Source organism: Gopherus evgoodei, chromosome 6 (genome assembly GCF_007399415.2).
Source record: "Gopherus evgoodei ecotype Sinaloan lineage chromosome 6, rGopEvg1_v1.p, whole genome shotgun sequence".
In the NCBI taxonomy this organism is placed as follows: domain Eukaryota; kingdom Metazoa; phylum Chordata; order Testudines; family Testudinidae; genus Gopherus; species Gopherus evgoodei.
Genome location: NC_044327.1, coordinates 102,084,854 through 102,104,642, shown reverse-complemented (window position 1 = coordinate 102,104,642; position 19,789 = coordinate 102,084,854). Strand labels below are relative to the sequence as shown.

The 19,789-nt window shown below is 42.7% G+C and overlaps 1 protein-coding gene across 5 annotated transcripts in view; it reads right to left on the bottom strand.

Annotated features, from left to right (window-relative positions):
• LOC115653702 (chondroitin sulfate proteoglycan 4-like) overlaps positions 1-19,789 on the bottom strand; it is a 92,707-nt gene that overhangs the window by 20,897 nt on the left and 52,021 nt on the right. For 3 of the 5 annotated variants that reach the window (XM_030567261.1, XM_030567260.1, XM_030567262.1), the window contains exons 8-9: positions 16,110-16,282; positions 11,668-11,851 (exon numbers count right to left, since the gene is read on the bottom strand). In XM_030567261.1, coding sequence (XP_030423121.1) covers positions 11,668-11,851; positions 16,110-16,282 — 357 coding nt within the window. Of the gene's footprint in view, positions 1-7,987; positions 10,877-11,667; positions 11,852-16,109; positions 16,283-19,789 lie in introns of those variants that run through there. The other 2 variants (XM_030567258.1, XM_030567259.1) reach the window with 1 other exon arrangement.

The following is a 19,789-nucleotide window of genomic DNA, read 5'->3' as shown; positions in this document are numbered from 1 at the left end:
GTTTCAAATAGCAAATAGCTGGATAGAGGTTTATTGTACTTGCATTTCACAAAATACCCTTTTCACTATTGTGCTAGATTTGCTTCCTATTGCTTAATGTAACACATAGCTTGTCAGCATGCTGTCAAGTAACTAGTGTAAGACATCCCTAGCAAACTAAATGAAGTAACTTTTAGATATGTATTCCAGGCTACTAAACACAAAATGATTTTACACTTTAAAAGATCAGACATGATAGATCAAAGGATGTGAGACATATTTTCTAAATAACAAAATACATCTAGAAACAAGTGGATTAGGAGTCAAGATCAAGAATTCCAAGTATCTTCTTCCCAGTTTATGGAGCAACTGGATGTGGAAAAACTTGTTGAAATAAATCAAATGCAATACCTTGTGAACTTGTGCAAACTACTACATATAGCTCGATACTACATTGTTCTGAACAGTCAGGTGCGTGGTGGAATAAATTCACATTTGTCTTTGTAGCATCAAGTTCCAACCACTGTTAGAAGCAGATATGATGCACCAGTGATCTGATTTTGTGTGGAAAAGCCTATTTATAGTCCAATGAAATATATACCATTAAAAAAAAAAACACTAGGAAACTGGGAAACAGGATTTTATTTGTAGCAGGATAAAGTGATGTATTTCTGCTCTATAATTCAACTTTTTATAGCTTTTTAAAAAACATGTTGCAATGTATAAAACTGAATTCTTTGTTGTTCTTACAAATCTTTTCATCATAATCTTATGCTGCAATTTTGAAATCTATTTGGTAATGAAAGGTGTGACGGGTTCAGTTTCCACTGTGACGGGTTCGGTCACAGAGACCTTTTCCAGTTACATCATATTTACACTCATAAGCATATTTCCATAAAACATATGGAGTGCAACATCACACCCTCTTCCTGAATTTACTGCCATGACACCATCCATGGTGGAGGCAGTACGTCTAAAATTCCTCTTTTCTGGACAGGGCATCTGCTACCCAGTTCTCTTTTCTTCTCCTCCTGAGCATGCTGCCTCTATCTTTCCTTCTCCTTCTGGGCAGCTTTCTGTGCGTCAATCTCTTTGTCTTTTAAGTCCAATGCTTGCTGATGTGCAGCTCTTTGTCTGGCTGCTTCTGCTTTCATGGCAGCCTTTTCCAAGGCAAATTGCACATCAATTTCCATTTGTCTTCCCTTGAGACTGTCACTCAGTGAGCTGGGATATCACTGAGAACAACCCTCCTGCCAAAACAGGTGCCCCTCCACTCCTGTCTTGCTGAGTTAGACACTTCAGTCAGCTTCAGCACAGACCCAGAGGTTGAGTCACTGAAACTGTGATACACTCAGCTCAGGGGCTTCTTAGTTAACACAGACTTTCCCAGTGTTCAGCCTTTTTGGGCAATCTGCAACCTGTGCAGTTCTAGCTTCTTCTGTGCTTCACTCTTACTTATTTTGCATACTGTTATGTCTCTATTTCCCTAACCCAAAATAAGGAAAGAGAAAATAACAACCAGTAACCACTTTGTCTGTTCTCCAGCCTTAAAACTCACTACCGGTGTCTCAAAGCAATCAGCTGTGCACATATCCTATTCGACTATGCCACTGTGATGGCTTCGGTCACAGAGACCTTTTGCATAAAGCATATTCCCGTTACTTCATATCCATACTCATAAGCATATTTCCATAAAACATATGGAGTGCAACGTCACAAAAGGACCCTTTAAAAAAATTTCACTTTTACAAAACAAAAATACACTTATAAGATGAAGTAAAAACAATACATTGGACATTGACTGTAAAATGTTAGTTTCTGAAATCACAATAGTCCACTGGTGACCAGTGTTTAATTCTGTAATTCTGATTCAGGATACACTCACATTATCCTTATGGACTCAGTGGAAGTTGTGCCTGTACAAGGACTGCAGGGTTGGGCCCTAATTCATCAAACACATTTTAATTTGGGAATACTTAACCCTATGGACCAGATCATTAGCTGGTCTGAACTGGTGTAGCTCCACTGACTTCACCAGCTAAGGATTTGGCCCTGAGTGTTTATGTACCCTTGTGGGGCTTTCCAGTAGAAATGGACCCTCTGGAATCCCTATACCATATGACATATCATAAAGCATCTTAATTACAACTGTCCATGGCTGGGAGAGGTGAGGGATTAAAAAAGCGCCCTGTGCCTTTCCCTTCCCCAGCACTCCTGTGCTTAAGCATCCATAATTTGGCACTCAAGGCATAGTGGTAACCAAGGCCTTGGCAAGGCCCCCTGCACTGGGATGAATTTCACCTAAATGGAATAAATAAATGGGGGAATACAGTTTATGGTTAAACAGTTCCTTATGATGTGAAGGAAATGGCAATGAGAACATTTATACAACTACAGTCCTGGATGTTAAAGTAAGAATGGTAGTATTTGGATGTCAAATTACAATGACATTTTAGTATGAACTCTGTAAGGTATTGTGGTGAGTCCACATCAGGTACGTGATTATCACATAAAAGCTGGTTTAGAAGCTGGGAAATGGTCTTTCCAAATAAAATTTTCAAAATAGATCAGGCAATATATAATGGGACCAGTTAAAATCTCAGCAATTTTCTATTAAGGTTGAGTTCTGCTCTCTTTGACGTCAGTGGAAGTTTTGCCATAGTCTTCACTGAAGGCAGGATTGGACCTTAAAACTGGATTGTATATCACTGTTTAGCAAGTACTTTCATACAAACGAAATATTCCCTTTAAAGAGAAATTATTGCACATTTTATCAATGTTGCTAAATTGAAGTAATTTATTTCACAGTGTTTAAGGCACAAACAATCAAAGTTCCTTGATAGATTCATAGACTCTAGGACTGGAAGGGACCTCGAGAGGTCATCGAGTCCAGTCCCCTGCCCTCATGGCAGGACCAAATACTGTCTAGACCATCCCTGATAGACATTTATCTAACCTACTCTTAAATATCTCCAGAGATGGAGATTCCACAACCTCCTCAGGCAGTTTATTCCAATGTTTAACCACTCTAACAGTTAGGAACTTTTTCCTAATGTCCAATCTAAACCTCCCTTGCTGTAGTTTAAGCTTAAATTATGAAACTCTTCCATAGTATATTTATTTTCTCAACTTCACACAGATTTATTTTTCTCAGTAGTTTAACAACAAATTCTATTGTACAGTAGAGGACTAAATTCTGCTGTCTCATAGATTGGCCTCACTGACTTCAAACACAGCAGAACTTGTGTTACTGAGCCCACGTCCACACTACAGGGTAAAATCGATGTTATTAAAATCGATTTTATAAAGCAGGCTTTATAAAATCGATTTTGCGCGTCCACACTAGAGCTACTTACATCGATGTTGAGCGTCCATGTTCCCTGGCGTCCATGTTTTCCCTGAGCGTTGCACTCTGGGTACCTATCCCACAGTTCCTGCACGGGTCCCTGCCCTTTGGAATTATGGGTTACTAGCCCAGTGCATGATGGGATCAAAGTCCCCGTCCTGGGTGGTTCTGGGTACAGCCCCCCCCCCTTCCTGTAAACGGCACACAGTCAGTTCGCGCTGTTTTTACTGGCTGCAGTGAGGGAAACGCCATTTTGCAGCAAGCATGGATCCAGGTCTGCTCTTGTCCTTGATCGCGAATGCTGTAAATAATTCACGCATTCTCGTTCTATCACTGCTGACCCATGATGCAGAAGTGCAAGAGAGAATGCTTGAATGCGGGGACGACAGCGATGACGAACTGGAGAACGAGTTTTCTGACACCCCGGGCCCCTGCACGTTGGAGCTCCTGACGGTTATGGGTGAGGTTCTACCCGTTCCGCGCCACTTTTGGGCACGGGAAACAAGCACTGACTGGTGGGACCGCATAGTCCTGCAGGTGTGGGACGATTCGCAGTGGCTGCGGAACTTTCGCATGCGTAAGAGCACTTTCTTTGAACTTTGTGACTCGCTTTCTCCTGTCCTGAAGCGGCATAACACCAGGATGAGACCAGCCCTCACAGTGGAAAAGCGAGTGGCAATAGCCATATGGAAGCTTGCAACGCCAGACAGCTACCGGTCAGTCGGGAATCAATTTGGAGTGGGCAAATCTACTGTGGGGGCTGCTGTGCTGGAAGTATCCAAAGCAATCATTAAGCTGCTGCTTCGAAAGGTTGTGACTCTGGGAAACGTGCAGGCCATTGTGGATGGCTTTGCTGCAATGGGATTCCCTAACTGTGGGGGGGCCATAGATGGAACCCACATCCCTATTTTGGCACCGGAACACCAGGGTGCCCAGTACATTAACCGCAAGGGGTACTTTTCGATGGTTCTGCAAGCCCTGGTGGATCACAAGGGACGTTTCACCAACATCCACGTGGGATGGCCAGGAAGGGTTCACGACGCACGTGTCTTCAGGAGCACTACACTGTTTAAACGGCTGCAGCAAGGGACCTACTTCCCTGATCAGAGAATAACAGTTGGAGATGTCCAAATGCCTATAGTTATCCTTGGGGACCCAGCCTACCCCTTGATGCCCTGGCTAATGAAGCCATACACAGGCAGCCTTGACAGTGCTCAGGAGTTGTTTAATTACAGGCTGAGCAAGTGCAGAATGGTGGTAGAATGTGCATTTGGCAGGCTTAAGGCGAGATGGCGAACGCTTCTCACTCGCTCAGATCTTAGCCAAACCAATATCCCCTTTGTCATTGCTGCTTGCTGTGTGCTCCACAATCTCTGTGAGAGCAAGGGGGAGGCCTTTATAGCGGGGTGGGAGACTGAGGTAAACCACCTGGCCGCTGATTATGCGCAGCCGGACACCAGGGCAATTAGAAGATCTCACCAGGATGCTGTGCGCATCAGAGAAGCACTGAAAAGTAGCTTCCTCATGGGCCAGGGTACAGTTTGAATGCTGATTTTCCTTTCAATTGATTGCTGCCCTCCCCGGCTATGCGGTGTTGCTGCTGCAAGATACTTTGCCTGCAGCATTCCTCAATTGCTTGCTTAGGTTACTTGCGAGAGCTGTCCATTGGAAAACATATAATTCTGTAGTTCCCAATTATTACCTACCTCCACCATTAGCTGCTTCCGTCTGCTGCTAGGCACAGGACCTGCAACCTTCCTTAACTGCTTTTTTATTGAAAATAAAGTTACTACTATGTGTTACAAGAATTGTGTTCTTTATTTAAAATCAGATCCTTTCATCAATCAAGCATCAAGCTTGTTGTTACAATACTGTGCTTGAAATTTCATAACTCAGCGTTCTATGGGGGACGGAGCGAGGGAGGTTTGGAGGAAGGGGGAGGGAGGTTTGAAAGAAGAAAGTGCATCACAGTAGACAGAACAAGAATTCTCATGGACCAGGGTACGGTATGGCTGCTTTCTTTGTTTTCCCTTTATTACCCATATCCCCAATTGTCAAATCCTGATGCTGATAACTAGCTTCCGTGCAGCTTTCCAAAGCTGCTTGCTTCAGTTCATTACCAAACTACAGTCACACTTCCTTAATAGCATGACCTGAGAGTAAAAATAGGCAAAGGTGCCATGGGAGAAGTTTGGATCATTAGAGGAGGGAAAAAACAGGACACAAAGGGCTTTTCAATCTAATGAAAGCCTTCTGGTTGGAGTGTCCGCAGCAGTGGAGGGGGCTGGTGTAGAGAGCCTTCCCCCACGCGTTCTTACACGCCTGGTTCTGGAAGGTGTGGGACAGGGTGAGTACTGAGGGAGGTTATACACGGGCTGTAGGGGCATTCTGAAACCACGGAGCTCTTGCAGCATATCACGGAGGATGTCAGTCTGATCACGAAGAAGATCCAGAGTTGCTGCTCGCCAGCGCTGATCTTCCTGCCACCTGACATCATTTTTGGCGTCCCTCCTGTCTTCGCGTTGACTGGCAGCCTCCCTGTACTTTGCGACCAATTGCTTCCAGTCTCCCTGCTGAGCTCTCTCTGTACGGGTCACTGCCATAATTTCGGTGAACATGTCCTCACGCGTCCTCCTTTTCCTCAATCTTCTTATGATACCCCCCCCACGTGGATGAGAAGCGAGAGGGAGGCTGGAGAAATGTGCAGCTGTGTGTGGGGGGGTGGGGTTTGGAAAGAGTGATAAAAGAATCATGAGACACATTTCACACAACCATTCATACAGTCTTTCTCCTCACTGACCTGTGCCTGTTACCGAACCTTGAACATTTTACTTTACCACAAGGTCACCTTAGGATTCCTTTAATACTTATTGCTTGTGGCTGAGGACAGAGAGTTCTGCTCAGACGCAGGTCAGGGAAGCACACAGACCTTGTCCGGAGAAAATGGGAAGTTAATAATGGCTAGTAATCCCTGTAGTAGATTGTACTGGTAATCAAGCTACTGTCCTTCCCTGCTTTGCTCTCGCGTTCCCCGAACAAGCAGGTCTCCTTGCCTGCGGTTTGCTGGGTGGTTCGTGGAACGGGAGAGCAAACCGCGGCGAGGCTGCTCTCCTTCCCTGCTTTGCTCTCGCATTCCCCGAACAAGCAGGTCTCCTTGCCTGCGGTTTGCTGGGTGGTTCGTGGAACGGGAGAGCAAACCGCGGCGAGGCTGCTCTCCTTCCCTGCTTTGCTCTCGCATTCCCCGAACAAGCAGGTCTCCTTGCCTGCGGTTTGCTGGTTGGTTCGGGGAACCGGAGAGCAAACCGCGGCGAGGCTGCTCTCCTTCCCTGCTTTGCTCTCGCATTCCCCGAACAAGCAGGTCTCCTTGCCTGCGGTTTGCTGGGTGGTTCGTGGAACGGGAGAGCAAACCGCGGCAAGGCTGCTCTCCTTCCCTGCTTTGCTCTCGCATTCCCCGAACAAGCAGGTCTCCTTGCCTGCGGTTTGCTGGTTGGTTCGGGGAACCGGAGAGCAAACCGCGGCGAGGCTGCTCTCCTTCCCTGCTTTGCTCTCGCATTCCACCCAAAAAGCAGGTCTCCTTGCCTGCGGTTTGCTGGGTGGTTCGTGGAACGGGAGAGCAAACCGCGGCGAGGCTGCTCTCCTTCCCTGCTTTGCTCTCGCATTCCCCGAACAAGCAGGATGGAGACTTTTCTAAAAACCACCTCATGGGTCAGTGTTTTAGGAAAGGTAAGAAAAATTACACTCACCAGAGGACGGTCCCTCAGCTTCATTTTCTGGAGTAATGCCTTGAGATGGCTGGCAGGGAACCTCAGTAAGGGTGAGGAAAAGATCTTGGCTGTTTGGGGGGATAAAATGCTCTGTGCTCTCTGCTGGAGCCCCCTCCTCTTGGTCCTCATCATCCTGATCATCGCCATCAAATAAATCTTCCGTAGTTGCAGGAATCACGACGCCCACCTCTGAATCAACAGACAAGGGGGGGTTCGTCGTTGCGCTGTTCCCCAATATTGCGTTAAGCTCGTCGTAGAACCGGCATGTTTTGGGGGCAGAGCCTGACCTGCCCTTTGCTGCTTTGGTCTTCTGATACGCCTGTCTGAGCTCTTTCACTTTCACTCGGCACTGTAACGAGTCCCTGGTATGTCCCCTCTCCCGCATGGCATTAGAAATTTTTTCAAAGGTTTTCTCATTTCTTCTGCTCGAGCGCAGTTCTGAAAGCACCGACTCTTCTCCCCATACAGCTATCAGATCCTGTAACTCCTGTGTGCTCCATGCTGGAGCTCTTTTCCTATTTTCAGGAGACTGCATTGTTCTCTCTGCTGCTGAGAGCTCCACGCTGTGCAAGCAGGAAATGGAATTTCAAAGTTCCCGGGGCTTTTCCTGTTTACCTGGCCAGCAGAAGAGTACCTTTACCTGTGTAGAGCGGCCACTAGAGCACTGTGGGATACGTCCCGGAGGCCATTAACTTCGATGGCCGTCCACACTATCATAAAATCGATTTTAAAAAATCGATTTTGGGGTTACTCCTCTCGTTTTGATGGAGTTCCAAAATCGATTTTAGGGACCCTTAAAATCGATTTTATGCACTCTGTAGTGTGGACGGTTACAGCTTAAAATCGATTTAAAGCTCTTAAAATCGATTTAAAGCTCTAGTCTGGACCTGGCCTGAGGACAGAATTCAGCCCTTAGACAGCAGTAGGACATTGGATATGTTTCTGCAGACAAAACCCAGAGCTTAAAGATAATGCTGTAGACAGGCTGACTGATGGTTTTTTGCCATGTGGATTAGAGGTCAGACATGCCTTCTGACATTCAGCAGACCTTTGAGGCTAGACTTTAAAAATAAATGACAAAAAGAACAAACAAAAGCTCCTAGTAATAAGTGTTTTACCAGAATCACATATCTATTATCACTGCTGTAGTATCCTTGTGGAGAAGAATCCTAGGCTTCCAGCTCAAGGATCTTGATGAATAATTGTCAAAATAATCACAGCTTTGTTGCTTTAGCACTGGTCTTTGAACAGCATTCAGGTTTAACTGACGTTCCTGAGATTAGCATCTTGCCAATTATTTATGAAAACACAGTTGCATTTTCTTTAAAGTAAGCTGGTTCAGACAAAAGATACAGATTATTTGTATCAAATTTGATTCTTTAAAAAGTGATATTGTATAAAAATATACAGTAAATGACACAATGTTGATGCTGCCTTATCCCTTTCAAGGGTAATAAAAAATATTGCAAATAATGAGTTAATTTAAAATACGCAAGGATAAAGAAGGCACTGAAATCAGTGGGTATTATATTAACTAAGGGTCTGATCCAAAGCCCACTGAAGTCAATAGGAGTCAGCGCATTGCCTTCACTGAGGTTTGGGTCATGCTCAAAATAAAGAGAGCAGAATTTGACCCATAATAAATAAGTATAATAAAGAATGATCAAATGTCAACATTATATATTTAAAAAAAAACAACTACATTAATCCACATGACCCAAAATGGCCACACTCTATACCCAATACTGATTGCGTTTCAAAGTTGGGTTTGTTTTTCGACAATGCTGGAGCATTTCAGGATCAAGGTTTAACCAGTTGTTTTGTACAGAATTTTTTTCAGCTGAAGCAACTGGTGTGGGAAGAAGCTGTTTACATCTGACTGCCACGAATGGGGTGGCTGTGCTGTTTTCAGCCCCTTTTGGAAGAGGCGTCACTGTGACCATGGGTATGGTCAGGCTCTGTTCTGGACTGAGACCTGGAGTGCTGGGAATTGTCTGTGTTTGATTTTTGCTGAGAGATTTTGCCTTTTCTGTCTTATGACACATTAGGAAAAAACACACGGAAATAACAGCGACAATGAGTAAAAGAGCCACTGAGGCAAGTGGGATAATGATGGACAAAGGGTTGCTGCTTTCATGTGGCTTCACACTGGGACTTTTGGCATTTGCTTTAACTGTAGTCTCGGTCCCTGCAGATCTGCTCTCAACTGGTTCCCCATTAAGCAATGAATCTTCCTCATTTTGATTTCCCCAGCGATTTTGGTTTTGCCACCTGCTCTGCACAGTCTTTCCCAGTGCTTCTGTATGTCCCTCATCCTGTTGGGAAACTGGTGGCTCATCCTTGGAAGTAGTATGAATTTTTAAAGTGTCAGTGTGGGTTAAGAAAGGCACGTGACTTGTAAAACTCTGCACAAGTAAAGGATCATATGGCATTATGACATATTGAAAATAGCCTACAGCAGGCTGCACATCATCAGCCATGAGTATGAATGTGAATGAGTCATTTAACATATCAATACCTGTCAGATTAGCATGTACATCAACCAGCACAACACCTCTGTCAATGTCATTTTGTGTGAACAAATTAATTCCTACAAATGTAGCATCATTTATTGACCTTCTTCTTACAATTCTTCCATGAGCTGGGGGCACTATCACTTCAAATTTGGGATTGCTATTTGTCAGATTTGCTAATTCTGTAGCATCCAGGTCCTTGATCCTTAATTTATAAACCATCTGGTTTGGAATCTTCAAGTCAGATGCAGCTTTCACCAAAGGCCCTGCTATGATATTGAGTACTTGTCCCGTAAGATTACTTTCTGAGGTGAACAACATAAACTGCAATATATCCCGGGATGCACTGAGATTTGTCATAAGATAAGATAGTCTTCCTGAGTATAAGTCTGCCTGCTCAAACTTAGTAACCTGCTCCTTTCCAATCAGTAAATGGCCACATTTGAAGGGCACTGTTATTTCATAACTAATGTCAGTACTTTTTCCATTTGTTGTAGCTGATAGCTGTACATTAGTAATAGTGACAGAGGTCTGACCCTGTGGAAGTACCACATCAGTAAGGTTGACTAGGGTGAGAGAGACTGGTGTGACTTCAAGGTTGAAAAGTTTGTATAATGGGCGATGTTTGCCATCAGTCACACTAAAGTAAAAAATCCCAGAGGATGAACTTCCGTCTTGTACAAACCAAACTCTGCCACTATCAACATCAGCTTGCGTGAAATCTTGTATGGATGTACTGAGATTGTTCATCATTGCTAAATGGCCATTGGTGGGATTGCTAATGACTGTGTATTTGATCTCTCCTGGACTGTTGTCTAAGTCTTCGACTTTCAGATTTTCTGGTCCTAGCACAGATGTATCTCCTTGCAGAACTTTCAAACGCAGTCCTTTAGTCTTCAACTCTGGAACTTGGTCATTCACTGGAACAATGGTGATATTAAACATCTCTTCCAAAACATCAGTATCAGGCTTTTTTGCAGACTTACTCTTCAGGTTTAACCAAACAGCAAAAGTGAAATAATCAGCAAGTGATTCAGAGTTATCATGCATGTAAATGATTCCAAATTTGTTAAGTATGTACTGTGAGAAGTTAGGTTTCTCTTCAGTAATATTTCTTTCTCCAACCACAATTATGCCATGCTGAGGTAAAGATATAACTTGATACCAGACTTCATATATAGAACGTTGCACCTCGGGTAACTTAACCAATAGATTTGAAGCATCTAAATTTGTTTTGTTGATTAGGACTTTACCTCCTTCCTGAACAATAGCACCTTGCAGAAAGAAAAAGAGCCATTTAAAAACTATTACTTGGTCATTGCAACAATTCAGAAATAAGATGCACATGTGCACCAGCAATACTAATGGAGCTCCGGGACGATGGACTTGGAGTCAATGTTTCAAACGTTCTCCTGGTATATTTATATCCCACATTACCGTCTGTCAAATCCAGAAAATTATTACCACACTTTTTTAAAAAGTAGAGATTTAAAATTCAGCAGATAAATTCCTGTATTGACGGATGGGTGTTGGATTAAAGATGTAGCAATGCCTTACAGCTACAGAAGACACTCTATTATTATCCCTAGAAATTACTACCACATCATTACAGCAAAAAAGGATAACGTTGTGTTTGCAATTCAAGAGGAACAAATAAATATATTGAATTTCTAAAGTGCTTTAATATTTTAAGGTCTCTTAAAAAAAAAAAAAAGGTTTAGTAAACTTTAGTTTCCCAGGCTAGTCTTCTGCCCAGACATCAGAAAGAGGGAAAAAAGAAATAATTCACTAAAACCTTTTCATTAATAATAAACTCAAAAACCTTTCTGTTTTTGCAAAACATACGTTTTGGACTTAAACTACATTTTGATCAGTGTCCCTTTAAATGTTTACTAAAACAACTGGAAATCATTTACAAAATATTACCTACACTGCACTCTATGCTATAAATATTTTGGCCACTTGTTATTGAGGAAAAGTTTGCCCTGCAGTTTTTCTAATTTGCTCGTTGGATCCCACATGTGATCATAAACATTAGGAGTCTCAAAGAGCACAGTAACCTTACCTGTATTTGCAAGCAGGCGACTACTCTGATCGTGTCTGTTAATTTCATATGAAATGGCAACGTGAAACACCTGGAGATCCAGAGCTGCTGGTGGGGAGGAGACTGTAAATGTAAAGAAATCTTCTGCACTCCAGCCCACAGCCTCATTATGTGTGTGCTCATAGATGACCAAGCCTTCATCCACCTGTCCAAAGTAGAGGGAGTCAGTCACCTGAATATAGAGGTACAACTGGAGAATATTCATAGGCACAACAGTCTGAAGCAGAACAAAGTGTCCATGACAATGCTTAATGATTGTATACATAATGTATGCGGGGAAATTACCTTGTAGTTCTACTGCCTTGAATATATAATCTGTGCAATCTTCAAATCATTAGTGCCAGACTGGCAGAACTCACCAGGCTCTTAAATTTGCTTCGCTTTAGAAGAAGAAGTAACATAGAAATAAGTGAGCAGGGCCTCAAAAGGGTAAGACAATAAAAAATACCTAGTAAGACACTGCTGGGAGCTGAAGGAGCTGGTTCAATGACTGTTAAGTCCTGCTCTCTCTAGGGCAGCTCCTTCACCAACTCTGGTCCATAAGAAGCTGACTGGAGTCCATGGCGGGCAGCTTGTATACTCAGCAGGGAATGGCACACAACAGCCAGTAAGGAATCTATCTCACACTCTATCCTGCTATTGCTGCCTTTGAGGATCAACAAACTTAAGAGTTAATAGAGTTCTGCCAGTCTCATGATAAGGAGTTAAGACTCAGGAGTGAGAGTCTTCAGAGAAATAAACATATCTACATACAACACTTTTTGTAGAAATGATACAAAGTATACATATATACACAAACACACACACACCACTTCTCCCACCACTGAAGTGTATCTGTCCCTGGGAATGCATATCTATTCAATAGCACACAGGAAGACAACTAAGCATCAGTCAGGGTAAGAAATGAAGAATACATTTTCAATTGAATTTCTAGTCTACAAAAAGCAATTACCTGCATTGGAATTTGGTCAGAATCTCAGGGTTAATACCCATAATCTTGTGAAAGTGCCGTGGTATCTCTAGTATCAGAGGGGTAGCCGTGTTAGTCTGGATCTGTAAAAGCAGCAAAGAATCCTGTGGCACCTTATAGACTAAGGGTATGGCTACATCTGAAACTTCAAAGTGCTGCTGGCAGCGCTTTGAAGTGTGAGTGTGGTCACAGCGCCAGCGCTGGGAGAGAGCTCTCCCAGCACTGCATGTAAACCACATCCTCTATGAGTGTAGCTTGCAGCGCTGGGAGCCACGATCCCAGCGCTGCAGCACTGATTACACTGAGGCTTTACAGTGCTGTATCTTGCAGCGCTCAGGGGCGTGTTTCTTCACACCCCTGAGCGCGAAAGTTGCAACGCTGTAAAGCGCCAGGGTAGCCAAGCCCTAAAAAATATATTGGAGCATGAGCTTTCATGTATTCACCCACGAAAGCTCGTGCTCCAATACGTCTGTTAGTCTATAAGGTGCCACAGGACTCTTTGCTGCTTTTGTGGTATCTCTAGTAAGCACAAGAGGTCAGGACTTTGTTTTCAAGTCTCATCCAACAGATTTATCCTCATGCTGAAGCACTGGTTCACTGACTAGAGAGAAGAGTGTTACATACCGAATCCTTCGAGAATTCTCATTCAGCTAACTGACTTGGCTTAACCTGTGTTAGTTTGTGATTGCCAATGAGATCGCTGCTGAGATGGTATTTTTTCTAAATTTAGAACCCATAAATATTTCTTTACACAGCTTGAGGTTGTCTCATGGACCTAGCACAGGTTTCCATGACATATTTTTGAATGGATTGACTAATTCTATCTATCTAAAGCATTTCTAGTGTTTCTAAAGCACTTAGCATTATGGAATCTAAGCTCCAACTATGAACGGGACCAACCCTGCTCCCACTGAAATCAATGGAAAAGTCTCCACTGACATTAATGGGAGAACTGAGCCCTGCTGGCCAAACTTCCAAAACAACGTCCAAAATAACGTAATGTGTGTTGCCCCAAAAATATAGTTATTGCTAAACTCTGCTCTTTGTGACTGATGTTTGCCAGAATCCCCCAAAATGATGCAAAAAGGTCTTATGTCCATGTAGATACAAGGGCAGGATCACTCTCGTAAGCATAGCTCCAAGCTGGACAAAGCCGGACAAAGCTAATTTATGATTTTTACTATTTCTTTAAAATCTGTCTGGGGTAGTTTTTTACTGTACACACATACGAGTCTCTGGGATAAGGAGAGGATGCCACTGGCATGGATTTTTTTGGTCCATTTATGCAACTGTTTCAAATAGGATTAAAAATTAGAAGATAATTGAATGAGTTGTATTCAGTTTAATTAAATAAACACATTTGGATTTAGTCTGGGGAGGAAGCAAGTGGCTAGTTGAATGAGAAAAAAGATTGTTGAGATATCATGAAAAGATTGCCAAGAAAACAACCCACTGTATTCAAAATTAATCTAACAGGCTTGGAAAATAAGATGCACAAATTAGTTTTTTATGCTGGCTGCAAAACAGCTGGCCTTGGACAAGTTCAGTAGAAAGCGGGTGATAATTATGACTGTATTGAGGCAGTGAAACACAGATATAAGGAAGGAGATTAGCTAACTTCTTCTTTAGTCAAGATAAATGAGTTTCACTTGCAGTGAGAAGTATATATTTCTGAATACTGACTATAAGACCAAAGAAACTGAAAAACTAAACTGAACCAAAATGCTTTCCAGTTCAAACTTGATTCACAAGAATTTTATTAACAAACAGAACCTGAATTTCTTATTCTTCAAATTCCTACTGAATATTTGCACAATTCTAAGCTCCAAATATACATCATCAACCATATTTGCTACCTTTTTCATTGCTGTTTAGCTTGCTCCTATATGGCTAATACACACTGAACTAAGCCAAGTGAGAATTTTCTTTCTCTTTTCCCATTTCTCTCGTAAGGTTAGAGGACCATGGTTAAAATACCTGAGCCTTATCTACAATACAGCTACCACTAATGGAGACTATGGGTCCAAAAACTCCCAAGGACAGACAAGGCCTAAAATGGAGACAGACACACAAAATTTGGCTGAGTACTTTTGTAATTTGGACAAAGGCATTAGAGTTTGTAAGAGCTAAGGTTATAGGAAGAAGCTGCAAGGCATTTCAAAGTATTATTTGATAAATAACATTTAGAGACTGTATCATATCCACAAGAGAACAGAGTAAAAGTTACATGTACAACCTAAGCTATGGCATTTCCTGATGTGCGTACATAACTGTGTAAACCTTATGTTCATAAATTCATAGATTTTAAGACTAGAAGGGACCACTATGGCCATCTGAGCTGACTTCCTGCATAACACAAACCACAGAATTTCACCCAGTAATTCCTGCATCAAGCCCAATAACTGTGGCTGAACTACAGCACGTTTTAGAGAAACATCTAGTCTTGATCTAAAGATTTCAAGTGATGGAGAATCCACCACATTCCTTGGTAAGTTGTTGGTAATTGCTGTTAAAAATTTCCCCTTATTTCCACTTTTATATTGGTCAAGCTTCAACTTCCAGCCACAGGACCTTGTTATGACGTTTGCAGATTAAGTAGCTGTCTACTATCAGATATCTCTTTTCTATGTAAGTATTTCCAGATCATGACTAAATCACTTCTTAACTTTCTGTTCTATAAGCTACAGAGATTGAGCTCCTTAAGTCTCGCTGTAAGGAATGTTCTCTGAGAGTAATTTGTTTTGTGGAAGGCACAATTATATCCAGATGCTTTACACAAAGGCTCAGTAATTCTCTTTTAGTAGCAGCCACCCCTATAACTTTCTTCATGGAAGGTAAATGAAGTTCCCTCTTTTTAACCCTTCAAACTCAAGGTCCTGCATCATGGTTAAGATTCTTCTATCCAAGCATTTCCTTCAGGGGGATGCTCTTTAAGAGCCTAATCTAATGTTCACTGAAGTCAACAGAAAGACTCCTATTGACTTCAAGAGGACTGGGGCCAGCCTAAGTGATCATGACATTTGGTGTTAAACACTCCAAGGGATTCTTGGATGACTTTTTCACCCAGGACCAATGACTTCCAACCTGTGCACTAGTGAGGAATGAAAAATCAGGAAGGGAAACTAGATCAGACGACTAGCACTGGACATTGGAAATCTCCACCTTAGTTAAATAAATACCATTATAACCAAAACAAGAGAGTGAAAATTATTCAGACTTCACCAATTTCCAGTTGGGAGTGCAGGGGCTTCTCATCTAGTGGTCAGTGCAAATTGCCAGATATTGAATGACACAGCTAAATTGGGCAATGATTGTGATGGGACAAATGGCTGGCACTAAAACAAGTGTAAAAGGCCTGGGCAAAGAATGAATAACTAGGATTCACTTTACAATAACAGTCTGCCACTGGACCTTCTGTAATGTGAATGCTTACCATGGATTGAGTAAAAGTGGAAATATCCTGTGTGGTGTTGTCAGTATCTATTCTGATCAGTCTTCCAAGTTTTGGGGCTCTGACAATTGTAAAAGTGATAGTTCTGTTTCCTGTGTTGGCCATATCGTTGGTTACAGCTTTCAGATCATGAGCTGAAATAAGTTTCCTAGACCCTAAATAATGATTAAAAATAATACAAGTTTACAACAATGTAAATATTTCACCACAGGAAAACTTTCATACCTTTCAAACTTTCGTACCACACAGCCCATAATCTAAGTATATTTTCATTTATATAGCACTTTATAAAATTAGTTGTTTGACTACCTCCCTAATTCTCATATCTCAATACTTAAAGAATAAGGGTGACCCCCAACAAATGCAGATCTTTGTCATTAGACAAGTTCACATACAGTAGCTTTTATTTATACTGTAGTGAGGTGGTGCGGTCTCCCTCTGAGCCAAAGGGGGAGGAACGACTCTCTCTGCCCAAGTGGGCGGAATCAGGCCGAGTTTGGCTCTCCCACTGGAAGTTGAGGCAAGACAAGAAGTACAAAAAGATGGAACCCCTAGCTCAGTTGAAACAGAGCCAGGGAAGGAAACAGATGTGTCCTTCTTGCCGCTGCCTGCTGACCCATCCGCAAAGCCAGGCAGCATCATGGACCTGGAGAAGACCAAGGCTGGGGAGGAGCTGGTGGGACTGCTGCCGGCTGAGTGCCCTGATGAAACAGAGGAGCCTGAGACCACGGAGCCTGATCCAGAACTCTGGTAGGAAGGAGCCCAGGGAAACCAGACTTTAGTTTGTTGGTACTGCAGCTTAACAGCCAGTCAGCATGTTGTGGGAGGATCCTCACTGACTGAGTGGTAGGACACTTTGTCACTGTTAGGGCCCTGGGCTAGGACGCAGTGGAGTTGGGCGGGCGTCCCCCTTCCCCTGCAACCCCACCTCTGGGGCAGAGGCTCCCCACCATAAGCCACGAAGCCTGTGTTTGTCTGTCGCTTGCCAGAGACAGGGTGCTAGACTGTTGGCCAGTGCTCCCCTGCCTAAGGGCTAGCGCTCTAGACTGTTGGCCAGCACTCCCCTGCCTAAGGGTTAGAGCTATTGACCGCTCATCAGCTCTGCCCTGCCTAAGGACTACAGTTTAGAGACTGCTTATTTGTTCTGCCCGCTAGAAGGGTTGGGACACTAACCACTGATAGTAGGCCATGAGCCCAGTGATGCAGTAAGGCGGTGTAGGTGTAGCCTTCCTCCGAGCCAGAGGTTTTGCAGCCCAGAGGACTCAAATAAAGTGCCAGAAGGTATTTTTGTAGTAGCCAGTACTTGCACTTCATTCATACCAATATTACTAGAGCACTGAAGTTAAATCAAAACAATTAGACATAAAACATTGGAAAAGTGAAAAACCCAAAAAAGCACTACACAATCACCACAGTGCTGTGAAATAGAAAATGTATCTTCATAATGATTTATTTCACTAACATTAAAGCATATGCATAGTTATAGAGGAGGCAAAAAATCCTTTGCATACATAGTACTATAATAACCGATGCTCACTGGATTAGGGGCTACCAAAAGGCACCCTGGAACGTAGCCAAACCAAGACAATGTATACAATAGTTGTGACAACAGAACAAAGCTAGTGACTTCCTAAAAGAGTGAATGTAACACTAAAAAGTACATCATCTTCAAATGCCATGCATGCAGCATTGTCCACCGAACATTACCATGCAATGTTAGACATTTTATTCTAGTTCAGAATAAATACTTCTGAAACAACTAATCTATTCATTAAGACTTCCTTATAGCGTTTTCTTTTTGACAAAACCTCTTTTTGCAAATCATTTTCAGTAAATTTAAGAACATTAACACTTCAGCTTGCTAGAAAGGAAATGTATTTTTTTCTTAAAACCTACAGTGCAATAGGCTATCACAAATTATAATAAAGAATGGTCTAATGAATTTCCCACGTCTCCTTCCCCTCCAGGTTTAGCTTGCCCTTGAACAACAAGCATTTATGGGTATACATAGATCATTTTGGACATTAGTAATATATATCCTTGGAGCCTGAATCATCAACCAGTCTCCTGTAAAACATAATCTTTGCAAATGAGTAATGCAGAATAATATATGAAGAATGGGAATGTTTTAATCAGATAGTATCTTAAGCAATCTCCTTATTTACAAGGCAATAGCTGTGTCTTGGCTCAAGCTCTTTATACTCCGAAACTGAGTTATTGTTATGCTGAAATGAGATCTTCCGGTTCTGTCCTCTTTCGTCCTTCTCCCTCCTATCACCTCTGTGCCTCTCAAGATCCACACTGCTTAGGAAACATTAGCCAGGCCCCCAAAGATAGGGTGTTTTAAATTATGTATATTTTAAATGTTCCCTCCTTCTTCATTCCCCCACTCCCTAGCCAATTTAAACAGTAGGGAATTGCAGACCAGAAAATAGCTATAGAGTTGTGGATGATCCAACCCACCACTGACTGGCTAAGGTAATTCTCTTTCTGTATAACTATTATTAAAACTTGTTTTCATCTCATAGAGTAACTCAGACTCACTCAATTATTCAGGACATTGCTTCTCCTAAATATTTATTTTTTGAGAGGAAACCCTCCCAATTCCAGATATTTCCGTGCAGACACTTTTCTATGGCTTGAAATTTCTCCCCCTGCAGCAACCCTCCTCCCAGAGCTAGTAGATATGTACCATACATCATACATAAGATTTTGTCATGGTTATTTTTAGTAAAAGTTATGGACAGGTCACAGGCAATAAACAAAAATTCATGGAAGCCATGACCTGTCTGTGACTTTTGCTGCTGCGGCTCCATGCTTTCCCCCACCACCATGGTGGCTGGAGGCTCCCCCTCCACTCACGGTGGCTGGGAACTGCAGGTTGACCAGATTTCCCAAGGAGAAAATGGGACACCCCAGCCACTTGCCCAAGGCATCCTCCTCTGCTCGCACAAGGCTGTCACCTGTCGCTGGAACCCCGAGGAGGGCACCCTCAGGAGTCTGTCACCTGTTGCTGGAACTCTGCAGGGGGCCCTCTGTCACTTGCTGCTGCTGTTACCTGTCGCTGGAACCCTGCCAGGGCCCTACTGGCTGTCAGCTCCAGAGTCCTGCAGCCCCTGGGACTGAAGCAGAGAGGTCTCTGGAAGTCATGGATTCCAGGACTTCCATGACCTCCATGACATAAACAGAGCCTTAGTCATAAAGCATGGGTAGAGTAGCTTATGCCCAACTTCGAAGACAGACACATGCTCTATAGTGTGTCCAGGCTTCACCTGCCCATAGAACAAAATTCCGGAGTTTGCTTCAACATTGAGGCTTCCTTCAATCCCATAAAATGTAACCTGACAGTGACTATTATATATTTGTGGGTGAGAGGCTACTGAAAAAGAAGAAAAAACAGTGCCATTACCTAAGGCACAACCCCTTCAGGATAGTCAAAGTGCCGCAGTTCAGAAAAGCTGAATGAAACAAGTTTGCCTGTGTAGCGAAATACATTAATCTCAATGTTTAGGAGCAAGCTTTTTCATTTTTATAGAACAAGTGGCAAAAAAGAGAGAGAGGGGAAAAAAAAGAAGAGTTAAGGTTACCCAAAGTGTGAAAAAACTCAGCACAATTTCTCTCTTTCCATATATATATTTACTAACTCAAAGTAAAATAACAGC